The 16,732-nt window shown below is 44.3% G+C and overlaps 1 protein-coding gene across 8 annotated transcripts in view; it reads right to left on the bottom strand.

The window, feature by feature from the left end:
- Positions 1-16,732, bottom strand: part of TNFAIP8 (TNF alpha induced protein 8) — a 125,155-nt gene that overhangs the window by 29,017 nt on the left and 79,406 nt on the right. The window contains exon 1 of one of the 8 annotated variants that reach the window (XM_081230871.1): positions 10,137-10,158. The exons of 6 other annotated variants lie outside the window; for them this stretch is intronic. Coding sequence is in view for 1 of the 2 variants with exons in the window: in XM_081230869.1 (XP_081086995.1) it covers positions 9,450-9,522 (73 nt within the window). In the remaining variant the exon portion in view is untranslated. Of the gene's footprint in view, positions 1-9,449; positions 10,068-10,136; positions 10,159-16,732 lie in introns of those variants that run through there. One more of the 8 variants, XM_081230869.1, reaches the window with a different exon arrangement.

Genomic DNA, 16,732 nt, shown 5'->3' with positions numbered 1-16,732 from the left:
TGGTCACTTAGGGCATTACGCTTAGTGGCCTCTATGCTTTAGCATTTCCTTGGAAGAAACTTTACTCCCAGTTATCTACATAATTAAATGTTGTTTGTCACGATGAAGCTGGAGACTGAATTCTAATATAAGTCCACAGACGATGTTATGTATACAAACACAAACCCCCATACATCTTTAAAACCGTAAATACCGTAGGTACCAACCTAACAACACAGGATTTACAGTCTTACAGATTCCCGGAGCAGCACTCCCTCAGCCATTTACTGCCCACCCCGCGGTCAGTCACTCAGGACACACTACAGATCTACGCCTAACTCTCCTTCAAGGTTTAGAACAAGATTTAAAACACATGATAAATATAATTGACATTGCTATATCTTATATATGAAATCTTTTTTTTTTTTTTTTTTATAATGGTACGCGGGCCTCTCACTGTTGTGGCCTCTCCCGTTGTGGAACACAGGCTCCGGATGCACAGGCTCAGCGGCCACGGTTCACGGGCCCAGCCGCTCCGCGGCATGTGGGATCTTCCCGGACCGGGGCACGAACCCGTGTCCCCTGCATCGGCAGGCGGACTCTCAACCACAGTGCCACCAGGGAAGCCCACGAAAATTTTTAAGAGAGTAAATCCTAAGAGCTCTCATCACAAGGAAAAAAAATTTTTCCTGTTTCTTTAAATTTGTATCTATATGAGATGACAGATATTCACTAAACTTATTGTGATAATCATTTCATGATGGTAAGTCAAATCATTATGCTGTACACCTTAAACTTACACAGTGCTGCATGTCAATTATATCTTAACAAAACTGGAAGAAAAAAGATCTAAGCAATTGCTCTTTCAGGTATCTCGATCAGCGGCGGGGGGGGCAGTGGGCTGCTTCTCAAAAAAAGAACATGTTCTGACTCCCAGCATGCACTGGGCCCACAGTGCTCCGGGGAAAACCAGGCTGTGGGCTGCCCATCTGCTCCTGCAACTGCATGTCCAGTGTCTAATGCCCACTCCCTTCCCACCCACGTACATGCACACCTTCTCCCCAAGGAAGAGCACCCCTGCCCAACCAACTACTGAGCTAATTTTCCTGAGTGATGTTCTCAAAGGAATGAAAACAAGTGAGCTCACTGTTAAATTGCCTCTCACTCAGTCTATCACCTTCAAAACCAGGGATCTAAAAGGATCTATTGCAGAGCTAAATTTTATTTCACAATGCCTCCTCATCTTTTACTTTCCTGAGGTACACATAAGAGAAGGTGAAATAAATTCCCCCAAAAGGTAATGAATGACACCCACACAAACAGATTAGGTTGTCCTGCTTCCAGGAGATCTCATGCAAAAATCCGGGATGCTGAAACCTAGGCTTGCAAAATTTCTTGTTTGCCAAACAGGCACAACGTGGGTAGAAAGGGCCTAAACATCACCTCTCTGGGCCTCAGTTCCTCATTTCTAAATGAAGAGGTTAGACGAAAGGACCTGCAAAGTTGCTTTTAACTCTAAAGCATGGTGACTGGGGAATCCCCTGGCAGTCCAGTTAGGGCTCTACCCTCTCACTGCTGATGGCCTGGATTCAATCCCTGGTCAGGGAACTAAAATCCCACTGCACAAGCTGACCACTGCACAAGCTGTGCAGTGCGGCCAGAAAAAAAAATTCATGGTGATTCTACTTGTATTTGTAGGGGGAATCATTTTAATTATAAAAGGCTTCTCGCTGTACATCTTCCTTAAATATTTCAGATATATATACTGATTTGATTTTTTAAAAAATTCAGCTTATACTATCTTTTTAGGCACAATCTACTGAATGAAGTATACGACCATGTTCATCTCAATGTTTCTCAAGTTGTTAGCATCTTTCTCATACAGATGGAAATGTTGACAAACGGTTTGTGGCAAATCTAGCCACTGCATTATGCTGAAATGAAATCAGTGGGCCCCGAGACTTTCTCTCACCCTACTGCATTCTCTTTTACCCACCCATTTTTTGGTTACTTCCTGGATTATCAGCAACCAGGAGCAGGGAATTTGGTTTTTGTTTTTGTTCTTTTTTGGCTGCGCCGAGCAGCATGCGGGATCTTAGTTCCCGGACCAGGGATCAAACCCGCGCCCCCTGAAGTGGAAGCATGGAGCCTTAACCACTGGACTTCCAGGGAAGTCCCAGGAGCAGGGAATTTAATCATCCCTGTTTATCCTGGTTGTTCCAAGGCATCCTAATGTGAGGACAAGAAAGGTGTGATGCAAATTCAGTCTGATGAAAATTTCAGAAGTGAGGAAGAAAAAGGCCCCGGTATAATTTGGCTTACAGAGCTGGGGGTGTCAGGCAATACCAGGTTATCAGTGATGTCCACTGTAGAGGAGACAGTATGGCACAGATCTCTAAATGGATTTTCCATTTTTAGTCCTTGTCAGCACATTGTGCTCCAAGGCTAATGACTATATAAAAGGAAACAATCACATCAAAGTCCAGTGTTTTAGAGCACAGGCTGCACCTTCTACATTATAAATGACATCAAGGTCAGCTGCACCAAGTGCTGTGCATTTCGTCAGAGCCAAACTACTGCTTCACCTCTGAACTCATCATTCCCTGTGCAGAGCAAGGGCTAGGGAAGGGAGGGGAAAGGGGAGAACACCGGTATGGTAATGCTTAGCAATGAACATGATTATCTAAAACAGGGAGGACACCACCTGGTGTGGGCAGCTTAAACGATACCACTGAGCTTTCTGATTATAGAAGAGGATATTAATAAATCACCACCATGGAACTGAACTTTTCTATGATCAATACTTTGACAGGTATTGGTTCCCTTCTTTGTAGTGGAAGTCTCTACTTTTTGTCTCCTTGAAGATTTAAAATTCCTGGGAGGTGGGGTAATGCTGACCACGAGATCCCGGCAAGGTTCTGCAAGGCACATGGGCTGGAGGGGGCAGCAAAGCTCAGGCATACCTTGTCCTGGCACTTGACTGATCTCAGTCACTTGACTGGCGCTCCGATTGATCCATTCCTGAAAACCCACCAGGAATTGGGACCCCAGCTCTGGCAGTCTCTAGCGAGATGGACTCAAAGCAACCTGGAGCTCAGAGAAACCACTGCAGAAGCACTGAGGAATAGATGAGGCACCTGTTAAATGATACTAAAGCTGAGGAGGGCTACAATTGAGAGTGCCAATGCCTGTGCACATGCCCAACAAATTAACATATTATCAGGAGGCATGACGAATTAAGTGAGTAGAACACAACTGTGCTGAGAATCACTCACATGTGTATATAGTCCTTGCAGATTTTAAAGAAACTTGAAACTCAGTGGATACTACAAAGTCACCCCGTTGTAATAACTTAACACACACGGAATTGAACCTTGCTTCACATCAGTGACCTGAGGAATCCAAGCCCTCCGTTCTCAAGCTCGCCACTGGCTCAGAAAGTGAGGTCCCTCTCTTGTCCCACAGGAACTCTGGTCCCTCTTGCTGCGGTAGGCTCCAGGTACCTCCCACCCAGTCCTGCTGGGTTCCTAGATCTCCTGCATCAGGGGTAGAAGGATGTACTCAAGCCTGGGCTCTTGTCTTTCTCCTCTAAGACATCTGGTCTCTCCACTCCTGTCTTCTCAAAAATGGGGTACAAGTGGACACAGGACCACAGAGAGCATCCTCCTGAGTGCCAAGATTACTCGAGGATGGGGGAGAGCAGCTTTTGGGCACTCCTGGAAGTACCACATCACGGTAGAAAGCCCAGGGTCTATGGATAGTCGGCTTCCATTCAAATCTTGATTCTACCTTTTCTAGTTTTGTGGTTTCAGGCATGGTTTTTAACCTCTTTGAATCTTAGTTTTCTTAATTGTTATGTGGAACTAAAACAAAGGGTTATTAAACAAGTGTTAAATGAGATAATATACATAAACAGATGCTTAGCACTGTTCCTGGCACATGGAAGCACTCAATACATTTTAGTTTCAGAATGGTTTCTTCAGTCTTCAAGGCAATTTGAAATGTTCATAAGCCACCTTAGGTCCCAACCCCAGTGATCAAAGACACATGCTTGTTTTGCCTCTGCCATTAAAAGTACTTTAGTGGAGAATCTAAGAAACACTAAATAGATTTGTCCTCTAGTTTTGGAAGGCACTATTCCTGTAAAAGTGAGGCTAGACAACTTCTCAGCATTGCTCTAAAAAGTTTCATCATATCATGTAATCTCATTTTAAATTGATTAATTTGACAATGCTTTATTAGGCCCTACTATATAAAAGAGGCCCTAGGTCAAGCAAAAACAAAACAAAACATGCACACATGTTGCTCTCTGAAAAAACTTATAATGAAGTGGAGGCAAAGGAAAAGAAAATTAATAGCCATAATACATGAAAACATGGTACTACTGAGGGAAATACAGGGTATTATGGGAAGGCCATGAAAGATCATCTTCTCCAAACTGGGTCACTGGGTAAGTGAGACATTACCCACTTGAGGAGGGGCAAGAGAGTGATCCCCAAAAAAGAAATGACGTTTGTTGAGGGAACAAGGAAGTAAATAAACAGGGCAACACCAGGGTGGGATGAACCAGTCCAGTGGTGTGGTAGATGTCTGTTGCTGTTTTGGTGATCCATGTCAGAAGTCCCTTTCTATTTCTGAAGAAACGCTCATTTTGCAAGTGGTTGGAGGAGTCACACCCCTACCTCTCACTCCCAAAGCTGGAACCAGAAGTCCCCTCTTCCACAGGCAGCAAGGGGCAAGGACACAATCTAGCACTGACAAATCAGCTGGCTTATTTCTGAGATTTTTAAATGTCGAGGATGACCAAATATTCAGTCACATCTGGAGTCCCATCAGTGACAGAACTGAAAAATATACAGGAGGCCAAGGCCACGGTGAGGTCCTAATCAGGAGATTCTTGGCTGCATTTCCTGATGCATTTTTTCAGAGGCTAATTCTTTTTGTGGATCTGTGAACTATCCGATATACTTTCAATACCTTCTTCAGCTCATAATAGCAGGAATCAACTTCCATTTCTTTCAACCAAGAACCCTGATGAGAGAAGTAGTTATTGTAATCATGAGGGTACAAACGCTGAGGGCTTGAACCAAGGCAGGGGCCAGGAAGGTGAAGAGAAGGAGATGCGTTCAACAGATAATGAGGAGGATGAAGTGCCAGGTGGAAGCTGAAGATAAAGGAGAGCGTAGGGACAAGGACAACTTACAGATTTGTAGTTTGGAAGCCAAAAAGAGTGCAGTGATATTCAGTGATGATACAAAAGGAGGATCAGATTTGTGAAGAGTAGGAAATGATGGGCTCAGTGTAGACCTGTTGAATGTGATACTAAAGCATGGTGTTTACCTGGACTCACAGACATAGAAAACAAACTTATGGTTACCAGAGGGGAAAGTGGGTGGGAGGGATAAATTAGGAGCTTGGGATAAACTACTATATATAAAATAGATAACCAACAAGGTCCTATTGTATAGCACAGGGAGCTATATTCAATATCTTATAATAAACTATAATGGAAAAGAATATGAAATATATATGCATACTGAATCACTTTGCTGTACACCAGAAACTAACACAACATTGTAAACCAACTATACTTCAATTAAAAAAAAAAAAAAAGCATGGTGTTTACCAGGCAGCTGGCTGTACAGATGGCTCTTAGAAAAGCCCAGGCTGGAGGTCTAGGAGATTAGAAAGAAACAGCTAGAAAAAGGAAGTGAAATCAGGAGAGTGTAGAGGCATAGGAACTAAGGAAAGAGTTTAGGACTGCAGGGACACTGGTCTTCTAGTGTCAAATGCTGCAGAAAAAGGTCAAGATCAGGCCGAAAATATGAATGCTGGGTCACTGGTGATTTTAGCACCTCGGAAATCACTGGTGATTTGGGCAATTTCAATGGAGTAGTGGAGAAAAAGACAGATTTCAGTGGATGAGGGATGACAAAGAGTGAGAAAGTAGGAACCATGAAAAAGGTAAAAAAAAAAAAAAAAAAAAAAAAGCAGGTTCATTTTAAAGGAGAAATAAGTGCTTAAAATTAACAAAGTACTGAGGATTACCTTTAAAAAATGAAGATCATTCATTCATTTTATAAGTACTGAATGATCACCTCTCACTGTATAGGTCTTGGAGACATAGCGGGGGGAATAAAACAGACACAGTCTTGCCCTCAAGAGCTTGTGGTCTAGAGAAGGATGCTAAACAACGTGGTGAGTACCAGTGAGGAAAAGATTAGGTGTCCTGAGAGTCAGCAGTAAGGGGATCTTAATTTAAGTTGGAGGTTCAGGAAGAGCCTCTCCAAAGACCTGACCAGGAAAAGAGGGTCAGGTGGGGAGAAGGATTTCGGGCAGAAAGACCATCAAGTGCCAACAACCCAAAGTAGGGAGCTTGAGCCCATCTATACACAGAAGGGAAGGAGCCAGGAAAGACATGGGGCCAACTGATGCAGTTAGGAGCCCAGGGTGGAAGGAGTGGCCTCCACAGCAGGAACCACACCTGTTCCACAGACACCGGGAGGGTGGGTGTGTGTGAAGGTGAGTCTGTCAGTTTGGAAGCAGGAAGTTGGGGGGGGGTGTCTAATGGCTACTGTTTTCTTTATGAAATAGCAGGCCTGGTGAGGCATGAGAGAGGTGGTGGCAGGAAGTGCTATTATGGGCAAGAGAGGAGGAGCTGAGCTCACTCACAGCTCAACCCTCCCAAAGCAACCCCTCCTTAATAATGGCTTCCTTGCTTTCTGGTACCAAAGCTTCCATAACCAGGACAGAGAAGCGCCAGATTCCTTGAGGCTTGGCACTAGAAAGATCTTCTGAGATCTTAGCTGCCATTCATGTTCCCTACTTTATAATTAAGTAATTTACTCAACAGGAATCAATTAAATGCCAAAAATATGGCCATCAACCCATCTCCTCAGGAAGCCCCTATCCACTGGAAACTGTTGATATCCTTCTTTCAATGGCCTTCCCCAATTTAATAAAGTAGGCTTCTTCCTTCCTTTCTCTTGCTTTCCTATTCATATTATGTCTGGATATCTTAAACTCATTCAGCTTTTAATAAAGTGAGGTCTGTTTTTTTTTTTTTTCTCTCTGTTTAATACTCAAGCACAATCACCTATTCATTTGTAAGGCAAAATTAAATCAATTCTATAGGAGGTGGCTATTGACCAAGGATGAAGGTTCAGCACTCCTGGCACAGAGTCAAGTACGTCCTAAACTATGATGGCTTAACAATATCCCCAGTCATTTGCTTCTACATACACAAATATGTTGGCCTCCAAGGATTTCTAAATCCGACTTGATATTTTTTTCAGATTCAACCCCAAACAAAGTATACTAGTCTCAAACTGTGGTTCAGAATAATGACTTAAAAGTATCTCTCATTACAGCAAGTCAGGCATGAAGCATCCAACGGCAGTTTTCTTGTAATGCAGACATTGTGGAGAGTTTGTGGTGATCTCATACTAAACGGGACACATTAAGTCCACAAGGAGAAAAAAAAAAGCTAAGGAGAGGGGACAGGATTAGTAAGGATAGAGAATAAAGATAACTGGAGCTATTTAAACAGCATTGCTCCTTTCTGAGTGGTGGTAGCTAAATGGAGGGTTCTAGATCACAGCCAACAACCAGTCTTGCCAGAACTGCCAGGGACACACACACACACATGCACACACACACAAAACACACATATATACACAGACACTCATCCTTATTTCCTGGCAGAAGCTACCATGATTCCATTTGTTAATGAAGTATTTATTCAATCTCCCTCAAGAGTTATTCCATATCCTACCCTAACTGCCATCAATTTAAAACTCTAGCACCTCATATTATTTCAAAAGAAACATTCTGAGCTTTCTGTAAAAAGCAGAGGCAGGATAATTTGCTACAGATCTGTAGACTGTAAATGATGGAAAGTGGAGGGGTAAGGTAAGGAACAAGGTGGGGTGCACATTAAAAAACCTCTTCACACTCCAGTTTTCAGGCTTGCAAAGGGTGAGCTGGGAAGGAGAGAAGAATGTGGGTGCTGTTAGAAGAATGTATCATATGCTTTGGGATACTGTTGTCCACTTTCTCCCCACTCCCTTTTTTTCAAAAGAAAAAAACATGCCTGGGAGAAAAAGACCAATGTAAGTGCTACTCGTAATTCATATAAAAGTTCACCACTGGATTCGCTCAGCCCGTTTCCTATTTGCCTCCGACTACTTGTGACTTACGTAAATTGCTGTCTAAAAGACAGAACAGAAAAGCCTCCATCAGCACAAAGCTCCATCAGGACAGACTCCGCGGCAGCAAGAAAACATTAACCCCCCAAACTCCACATCAAGCTCAAAAACAATGCTCCTGGCTGTCATTTTTCATTCACACCAGCCCCATATATCTTTTAAACAAGCCTGTTTTTATTGACTGCTTCCTTCACACAGCATAATAAAGTAGACGTCAGCCCACACAGACTACATCTTGAAACACAGGGCTTTACTTTGGGGATGGGACTCACTAAAAGAAGAGGACAAGTTTCAAAGGCTCTCCCTGATAGCTACCAAATGGGGAAACGATGTGGCTCCTTTCTGTTCCTCACGCTCCCAGAGCTGCTGTGATTGACTTGAAATTCACCAGTTTCCCAAGAGGCTACTTGAAAAGAAAAGAAATTTCACAATCTTGAACAGTCCCCCAACTATCCCTATTCCTACCTCAACTTACAAGAGGACTTTTGTATACATAAAATTTCAGGAAACAAAGCATACAAACACTCACACACAAATAAACTCCCCGAACTAACAGCAGCGTATAATTGTGTTTTGGTTGGAGCTTTTCCAGCCCTGTCACCCGCTCTCTGTTAGGAGTAAATGAAACCCTTTGCTTTGGCAAAGCTGGAAACAGACAAACTCTCCTCAGTTTCAAGCTGCACAAGGCCTCCCTCATCTCTCAGCCCCCTTAAAGCCTCCAACAAAATAAATTCACTGCTGAACAGCCAACAAGAAAATAAAAACAAAAAGCAAAAAAACAACCTATTCCCCAAATACAGATCTTTCACTTCTCCCCCCCACGCAGCTTCCCCTTTTAGCCGGAAACACACAACGTTTCCAATTTCTGAAACCCTTTTTCAAGAGACCCTTGAGTCTTAAGGCTCTTCCAGGGGATCTGGCTTTCGGCTGTCCTGATGCAGGCAGGCAGCGCTCTTCCAAGTACATTTTGCGTTCTTGGAGTCAATACTGGGGCTGTTTCGTTTCCAGAGAAATCTAGAAAGCAGCTTTTAGTGGGCTGGCTGAGCTAGGTCCGACTCTTCCTCCCCTCCCCTTTGAACGGCCGCGGGGTGAGAAGGGTCCAGGATTCGGCACATTCGGCTCTAACTGAGCAGCGAAGGCGCAGGGAGAGTGGACAAAGTACCCACCGCTCACTTTTAAATTCCGATCTGCTCCCCTACTCCGCCCTACTTCCACATTCCTCCGCAGAATCTGGCGGGGCCCCCAGCAAAATCAAACTCGTACCTTCCTTCGATTCTTCTGCTTCGGAGTGCATGGTGTCAGGGTAAGCGGCGGCAGAAGCGACTGCCGCTGACATGGACGAGCTGCAAATTTGCTCGGCAGCCCAAACCCGCACACGACGGAAAATAAAAGGAAGGAAAGCCACTAAAATCAAAACCTCCGCGGGGCGGGAGGGCTGGTTCTGGTGCAGGGATTTTCAGGGGGAAAGTTCTGCAAGAGTGACGAATCGCGTCTCAGCTGGGCGGCGGGAGTCCGCCCCCAGGGCGCGCGCCCCAGCCCGTCGCCGGCGACCTGGCGGCTGGTGGCCGGGCGCACGCAGGTGGGGCTGACTTTGTGGAGGGGCCGGGCAGAGGGGTGCCGGCCGCCAGGACCCCGGACGGGCCATGCCTGGTAAATCAATGTGCAGGGAAGAAAAAAGACCCATCTCGGCGCGCGCTGCTGTTTTACATAAGGCATGAACGCAAAGAATGCTTCTCCATCTTTAAGTTACATTTTTCGACGCCCATTTAACTTTCTGTATCTTGGGGTTTTATACGCCCAAAATGAAGGATTTTAAAGCCGCTCGGTTTTATACGTTATTTTTGTAGTAAAGTAACGTAGATATTGGTCCATGTGCCTGGAAGATACCTGCTTCACAAGCCCAAGAGGGGGGCCTTTATCAGAAAGTGGGGTGTAGCCTCCACCCCTTACCTTTGCGCAGGAAAAGCAGACAAGGCGGCTTTCTCATTCCGTATAACCCGGGCGAGCACTTCTACTCAAACCCCAACCCAGCAGCACTAACTCCTCTGCAGTTACGCAAGGGCCATCCCCCAGACGGAGGGGGCGATTCCCTCCCCGCGCTAATCGCAACTACCAGGGATAAATTCCTTCCAAAAAGCCGAAGGAGGAGGCGTGGGTGGGGAGGTAGTAAGGCTTTTGAAATGCTGATAGAATAAAGAGGCTGGAGAGCCTGAAGGACAGATCTCAATTTTGCCCCCTGGTCGGGTCCACAAGCTCCTACAACCGGCTGAGAGGAAGACGTTTTAGCTTTGTGAAACCTTAATTTTTCCGTCGGAGAATGGGAGACCAGAGCTGCCACCGACATACCTGTCTTATTGAGGTATTTTGCAGAGCATTCGTTTTATTACCAATCTAAGGCAACAGGTCCTCAAATAACATACCTGAAAGATTCAATAGGAAACTGTGAGAAAAGTTACATTCTTTTAATAAATTTATTTTCCAGCTGCTTTCTTTTTCTTCATTTCCCCTTTTTTTTTTAATGTGGGCAAAAAACAAGAAAAGAGGCCCTATAGTAAATTTAATGAAAAGAATATACAACAGATATAAAGAATCTGAATTAAGATTTAGTTCTGCCATTTATTATTTGTATGACCTTGAGCAAATTATTTAACTTCTCTGGGCCTCCCCTTCCTCATCTGGAAAATGAGGATTAATAAATTTTATTTACTTCACAAGTTTATGTTTGGTATTGAAGAAGGTAATATAAGCAAAAAGTGATATGAAAACCATAAAATCCTACACAGATTATTACAAACTACCGCCACCATTAAAAGTAAATTTTTGTAAAAGATATTCTTGGGTTTTATTTCAGTATTGGGTTTGAACAGAAAAGAAGTATTTATGCTATTCACAAGCAGTGAAGGCTATTATAAATATTAATATAAGGCCTAGATATTAAATCAGTTCCTACTGCTGAGTGATTCTAACAGGCATAAGACACCAAGAAGAATTTTATCTCAATTCTACTAAAAGGGCAGGATGATGAGAGGAAGACATAGCCAGTCAGAAAGGAGAAAAGAGGAGAAACATCTGGAAAATATCAGTATTGTGGAGCCTCCCGGAAACTGACCTCACCACCAAAAGGGTAACAGGCTGCACCCTTCCAAAAATCGCAGTTAACTGCAAGGTCCCCCCGCCACACATCCTGAGCTGCTAGGATGCATACCTTCACTTTGTAACTTCAGACTTACAGAGGAGACATGAAGGTCATTCTGAACCCAAAGAAAAGCTCCCTTACCGGTCAGAAGTGACCTTTCCTGTCTCATCCAAGGAATCATTCTGGAAGCCTCCCCACCTCAGCCCACACGAGCCATCTGTCCTTGCCCTCCCCCATAGCAGCCCAGACCTCCACAGATGTCTGCCAGGAGCCCTGCAGGATCTCACCAGGGCTGTGAACTACATAAAGATAGTTCCCATTCATCTATAATTGGAGTAAGATGCAACACCTTTTCAAGGTGATGATTACACACGCAGATTCCCACAACCCAAAGTCCAGGCCCCATCAGCCACAGGAAGGACTCACTTTTACCTTCTTCCTTCAGAAAGTGCCCCCATAAGAATGATTTATGAAATGTCGTCCTGCAAGTCCAATTATGTACAAACCACATAAGGTGTGTTAAAGTACACATCCTAATGTCCAACTTGTTTTACACTGGGTTCACAAAAAGGCCTTCAGCTCCCCTCAGTTTAGCCGAGGAGAACAACTGCTGAATGAGCAGTTCAAGCACTGCTGTGTCAGCCTCCTAATTCAATTTAGAGTCGTTTTAGCAGCTAGGCTGATCTTTGAACTTTCGCTGGATCCTCAGGAAACCTGGCAAAAAACTTTTGTATTTAAATGCAGTCCAGAAGTCACCTTGGGGAACAATGCCCTGATCTAGCTCAAGTGCAAGGCATGCTCAGTTTATTTTAAAAGATTGTATCACAGCCTCTCTCCATCTTGTCCTACCCTCCCCCCCACCCCCACCCTCCGCCCCGCAAAAACAACTCTTCTTTAGGATCCAAAATTCCAGATATTCTAGGACCTCTCCACATGAAAGTGTCCATGTCCTTCTCAGAAGTTCTACAGAAGTGTTTCACTGTTTGTAAGCATTTATTTCTTTGTTTTGTGGTTAACTGTAAATTTGTCTAAATCTCCTTAACCGCCTAAAAGAAGAAACAAGCTGTGTTAGTAAAATAAGGTATTAGTTCAGTGTCTGCCTCTAATTAGCTCTTTCCAACTTCTTATTTCACTCCTCTGAACTACAACTGTATAATATATAACACGAGGATGTCAGTTAAAATGGTGTATATATTTTGTATGTGTTCTATGAAATCATCAAAAAAACTACCCAAGGGTTTCTATGTTTATTTTTTCCACAACACTCTCTGTATACTAGCCTAAAAATAGTATCTATTCAATAAATATTCACTGAATAAGAAAAAAAGATATCGTGTGGATAAGGATGCTCCTCAGTCACCTGTACAACTTTAAGCTACACTGCCCCCCTCCCACCAAAGAATGGTGACAAAGGGCAGCCGATTCTCTGGGGTTTCCCTGGTTGTCTACACTAACAGACAGATACTAGGTCAGTCACTTCGTCTTGATTTTGCTCTGTTTTCAAAAGGAGATTAGTTACTTTTTAGCCCCAGTAAATATGCTACAGTACATCATAATGATTTGTTATCTGGTGTAAGTGCAACCTGTTCACTTCTGTATGTTTAAGAAACACTCCACCACCTCTTAGTGTGGCTTGGAATACGCTCTGAAGTCACAACAACAATCTCTTACAGACCACCTGATACAAAATAGCAACTAAGTTAGCAGCACTTCTCAGTTAATACCAAACTGCTTTTATTTATTTTATTTTTTTATTTTTTTGCGGTACACAGTCCTCCCACTGCCGCGGCCTCTCCCGCTGCGGAGCACAGGCTCCAGACGCGCAGGCCCAGCGGCCACGGCCCACAGGCCCAGCCGCTCCGCAGCACGCGGGATCCTCCCGGACCGGGGCACGAACCTGCGCCCCCCGCATCGGCAGGCGGACTCCCAACCACTGCGCCACCAGGGAAGCCCCCAAACTGCTTTTAAATACTATGTTGAACTTCTACCCATGTCCAGCAGTGGCTCTCCCACCTTCTGTATCAAGATGGGAGAGTTACAGTGCTGGCTAAGATTCTGTTTTTTGTTTGTTTGGTTTTTTTTTTCATTCAGTCAGTCATTATCGAATATTTACATGTGTCACATGTAAAAGGGCTCTGCTCACATGGAGCTTACTGGCATAATTTTGGTAATTTTGACCAGATACTTAAAGAGTTCAACCTTCCAAGTGATCTTGGTTCTAAGGAAGGTTTATTAACACCACCTCTCAACTGAACTTTATACAGAACAGCAGAAACATCTCCTCTTAAATTATACCTCAATAAAGCTGTTGGGAAAATGCCTGGGCTTTGGACCTTTTGCTTACAGTGGCCCAGATGTCCGCTAAGAACAGGGGAGGGCAGCAAGTGTTCAGACTTACACAGAAGAGAAGCCAGCAGAATTGGGAAGAGAAGGTACAGGTCATTCAGGAGGTACCACATACTCTGGTCCCATTCAAGAATGTTGTAAGTTCTCTACAGTGAAAAAGACTAAGCATCTCTGTCAATTTGTTATAGACTTAACAGCTTCTAGGTCATAAGAATACCATGCCACAGAAATGGTCATTTCATCAATATTTTTATTTCTACCCTGCTGACAAGAGGCTGAATCTGTATAAACAACATTTTAGGTCGGGGAAAAAAAGAGTTGTTTACTTGGTATAAAAAGTGGCTTTCAGGCTTCCTTGGTGGCACAGCAGTTAAGAATCTGCCTGTCAATGCAGGGGACACGGGTTCAAGCCCTGGCCCAGGAAGATCCCACATACCGCAGAGCAACTAAGCTCCTGCGCCACAACTACTGAGCCTGCGCTCTAGAGCCCGTGAGCCACAACTACTGAGGCCACGTGCCACAACTACTGAAGTCGGCGTGCCTAGAGCCCGTGCTCCGCAACAAGAGAAGCCACAGCAATGAGAAGCCCGTGCACTGCAACAAAGAGTAGCCCTCGCTCGCCGCAACCAGAGAAAGCCCACGCACAGCAACGAAGACCCAACGCAGCCAAAAATAAAAATAAATAAATTAAATAAATTAAATATCATTAAAAAAGAATAAACATAGTTAAAAAAAAAAAGGGGGCTTTCGGGCTTTCCTGGTGGCGCAGTGGTTGAGGGTCCGCCTGCCGATGCAGGGGACACGGGTTCGTGCCCCGGTCCTGGAAGTTCCCACATGCCGCGGAGCGGCTGGGCCCGTGAGCCACGGCCGCTGAGCCTGCACGTCCGGAGCCTGTGTTCCGCATCGGGAGAGGCCACAACAGTGAGAGGCCTGCGTACCGCAAAAAAAAAAAAAAAAAAAAAAGTGGCTTTCTTCTATTTGACTTTGAGGCTTTCCTCGCCTTTTCTTCTGTTATTTATGTCTACACCCTTGAGAGTCTTTAAAGGCTTCCATGATCTATGTATAAAGTTGGCTTTCAAACCCTCTGCTCACAGAAGGATCTGTGTTCTTGATTTCACCTGGTTAGGGCTGCAGACTTTGCATCCTTCTTCTCCTCCTCAGACATTCTCTTGTATTTAACCTTCCAAAAGAGGGGTGGGGCTAAATGGGTGTCTCACCAGAGCCCCTGCCTGGCCCAGGTGATCTCACTCTTCTTCCTTAAGGAAGTTTTATTTACCAAAAGTGGAGAAAGGGCCCTTCAAATGACAGTGGAGGTTCCTTACACACCTTCTCAGGAGGCCAAGCTCTGAGCCTCAAGTGACCTCCTGCTTATGCACTGCTGGTACTGGGATGAGGTGGAGGAGATTGGGGGCCAGGGACAGAACTGCTGTGAATCAAGGAAGAAGGCTGAGGATAAGTGTGGAGACGGAAGATGGGGAAAGCTGCCTCCCAGGGCCCTGCCTGGGTGTCTGAAGTTTGTTCTGGGTAAACCCTCTCCTCACTCTTCCCTATGGCATTTTCAGTGTATCCTCCAGGCTCACTAATGCTCTGGGTGTGAGTGGTTAATTCTGAGGGAATGGGAAGAAGTGCTGACATCTGGGGTGAGCGCACACAGGGAGACAACAATACATCTGGGAGACACTTGTTTCCTAGACTATCAGTGTTTGCTTTTATTTCCTAGACCATCAGTGTTTGCTTTTATTTCTCTCCTAAGAAATCTTCCTTGCTAAAAACTTTTAGCAGATGATGAAACACACACACACACACACACACACACACACACACGCTCAAAATCAGGTCCGAAAATACTGTCTGAAGAGTTTATGTCTTTGGGTCTTTCTTTTGTAATACTTAGCTATGATGCCTTGCATTTATATATGTTTTATTCAGGCTTCTCAGTTCCCTTGGGTCACTATACTCATTTTACAGATATGTAATTAAAGAAAGGGAGGTTATAAAATTTGCTCAAGGTCACAAAACTAATAATGTTTTTGAGACTACAGTAAATGCAAACCAGGCCTCCTGTTTCCTATATCCAGACTTTCTCACTCTATTAAACTACTCATGTAAACTTCAAGTCCTTTATTTTGCAGAAGAATAATTCAAAGATTGCTATACTGGAAGATTCTCAAAAAGTTTGAGCTGGTCATGATTCTAGGATGGAATGCTCAAATCACTCTGTTCAAATGCTTAGACCACAGCCTCAAATCAAAGCTATTCCATTCCTGATATTCAATGCTTTAAATAAACCATAAGTTTAATAGCGTCTATTTATTCAGCCACATGAAACTACAGATCTTTTTTTTCTTTTTTTTTTTTTTGTGGTACGCGGGCCTCTCACTGTTGTGGCCTCTCCCGCTGTGGAGCACAGGCTCCAGACGCGCAGGCCCAGCGGCCATGGCTCACGGGCCCAGCTGCTCCGTGGCATGTGGGATCCTCCCGAACCCGGGCACGAACCCACGTCCCCTGCGTCGGCAGGCGGACTCTCAACCACTGCACCACCAGGGAAGCCCTTTTTTTTCTTTTTTAAATTAAAAGTTCGGTCAGGACCTTGACTAAACCTCCTTGGATGTGAGGCTGCCAGGAGCAGAGAAAAGAACACCAGACTCAGTGTGGGAGAACTGGGCCTGATTACCACAAACTCAGTAAGCACTGCCTCATTTACATTAGGACTTTATTTTTCTATTCATTCTTCTATCACTTTTCTTCTAAAAATCGGCAAGCCTTTTAACCTCTCTGAGCTTCTGTTTGCACATCTGTAAAATGGGGATAATGCCACTTATTTCATAAGGTAGCAACAATAAAAATGAGTCAAGAATGTGACGAAGCACTGAAAATTATGAAGTCCCCCTCATCACTTTTCCAAATACTTTCATGAATAAGGCCAGATTATTTTAGGTTGTGGAGCATCTATTTGGAAGCCCTAAATACTGGCCCTACAGAAGTTCCAGATAGGTGTGGCAATTTAATGTGTGTGGTCCAGCGATGGAAAGTGAAAATAAAAGGGCCGAACCTCACTGTGCCC

The sequence above is a fragment of the Mesoplodon bidens genome (assembly GCF_964165515.1).
Source record: "Mesoplodon bidens genome assembly, chromosome: 4".
NCBI lineage: Eukaryota > Metazoa > Chordata > Mammalia > Artiodactyla > Ziphiidae > Mesoplodon > Mesoplodon bidens.
Note: the sequence above shows the minus strand (reverse complement) of the source record. Positions and strands in the feature narration are given on the sequence as shown.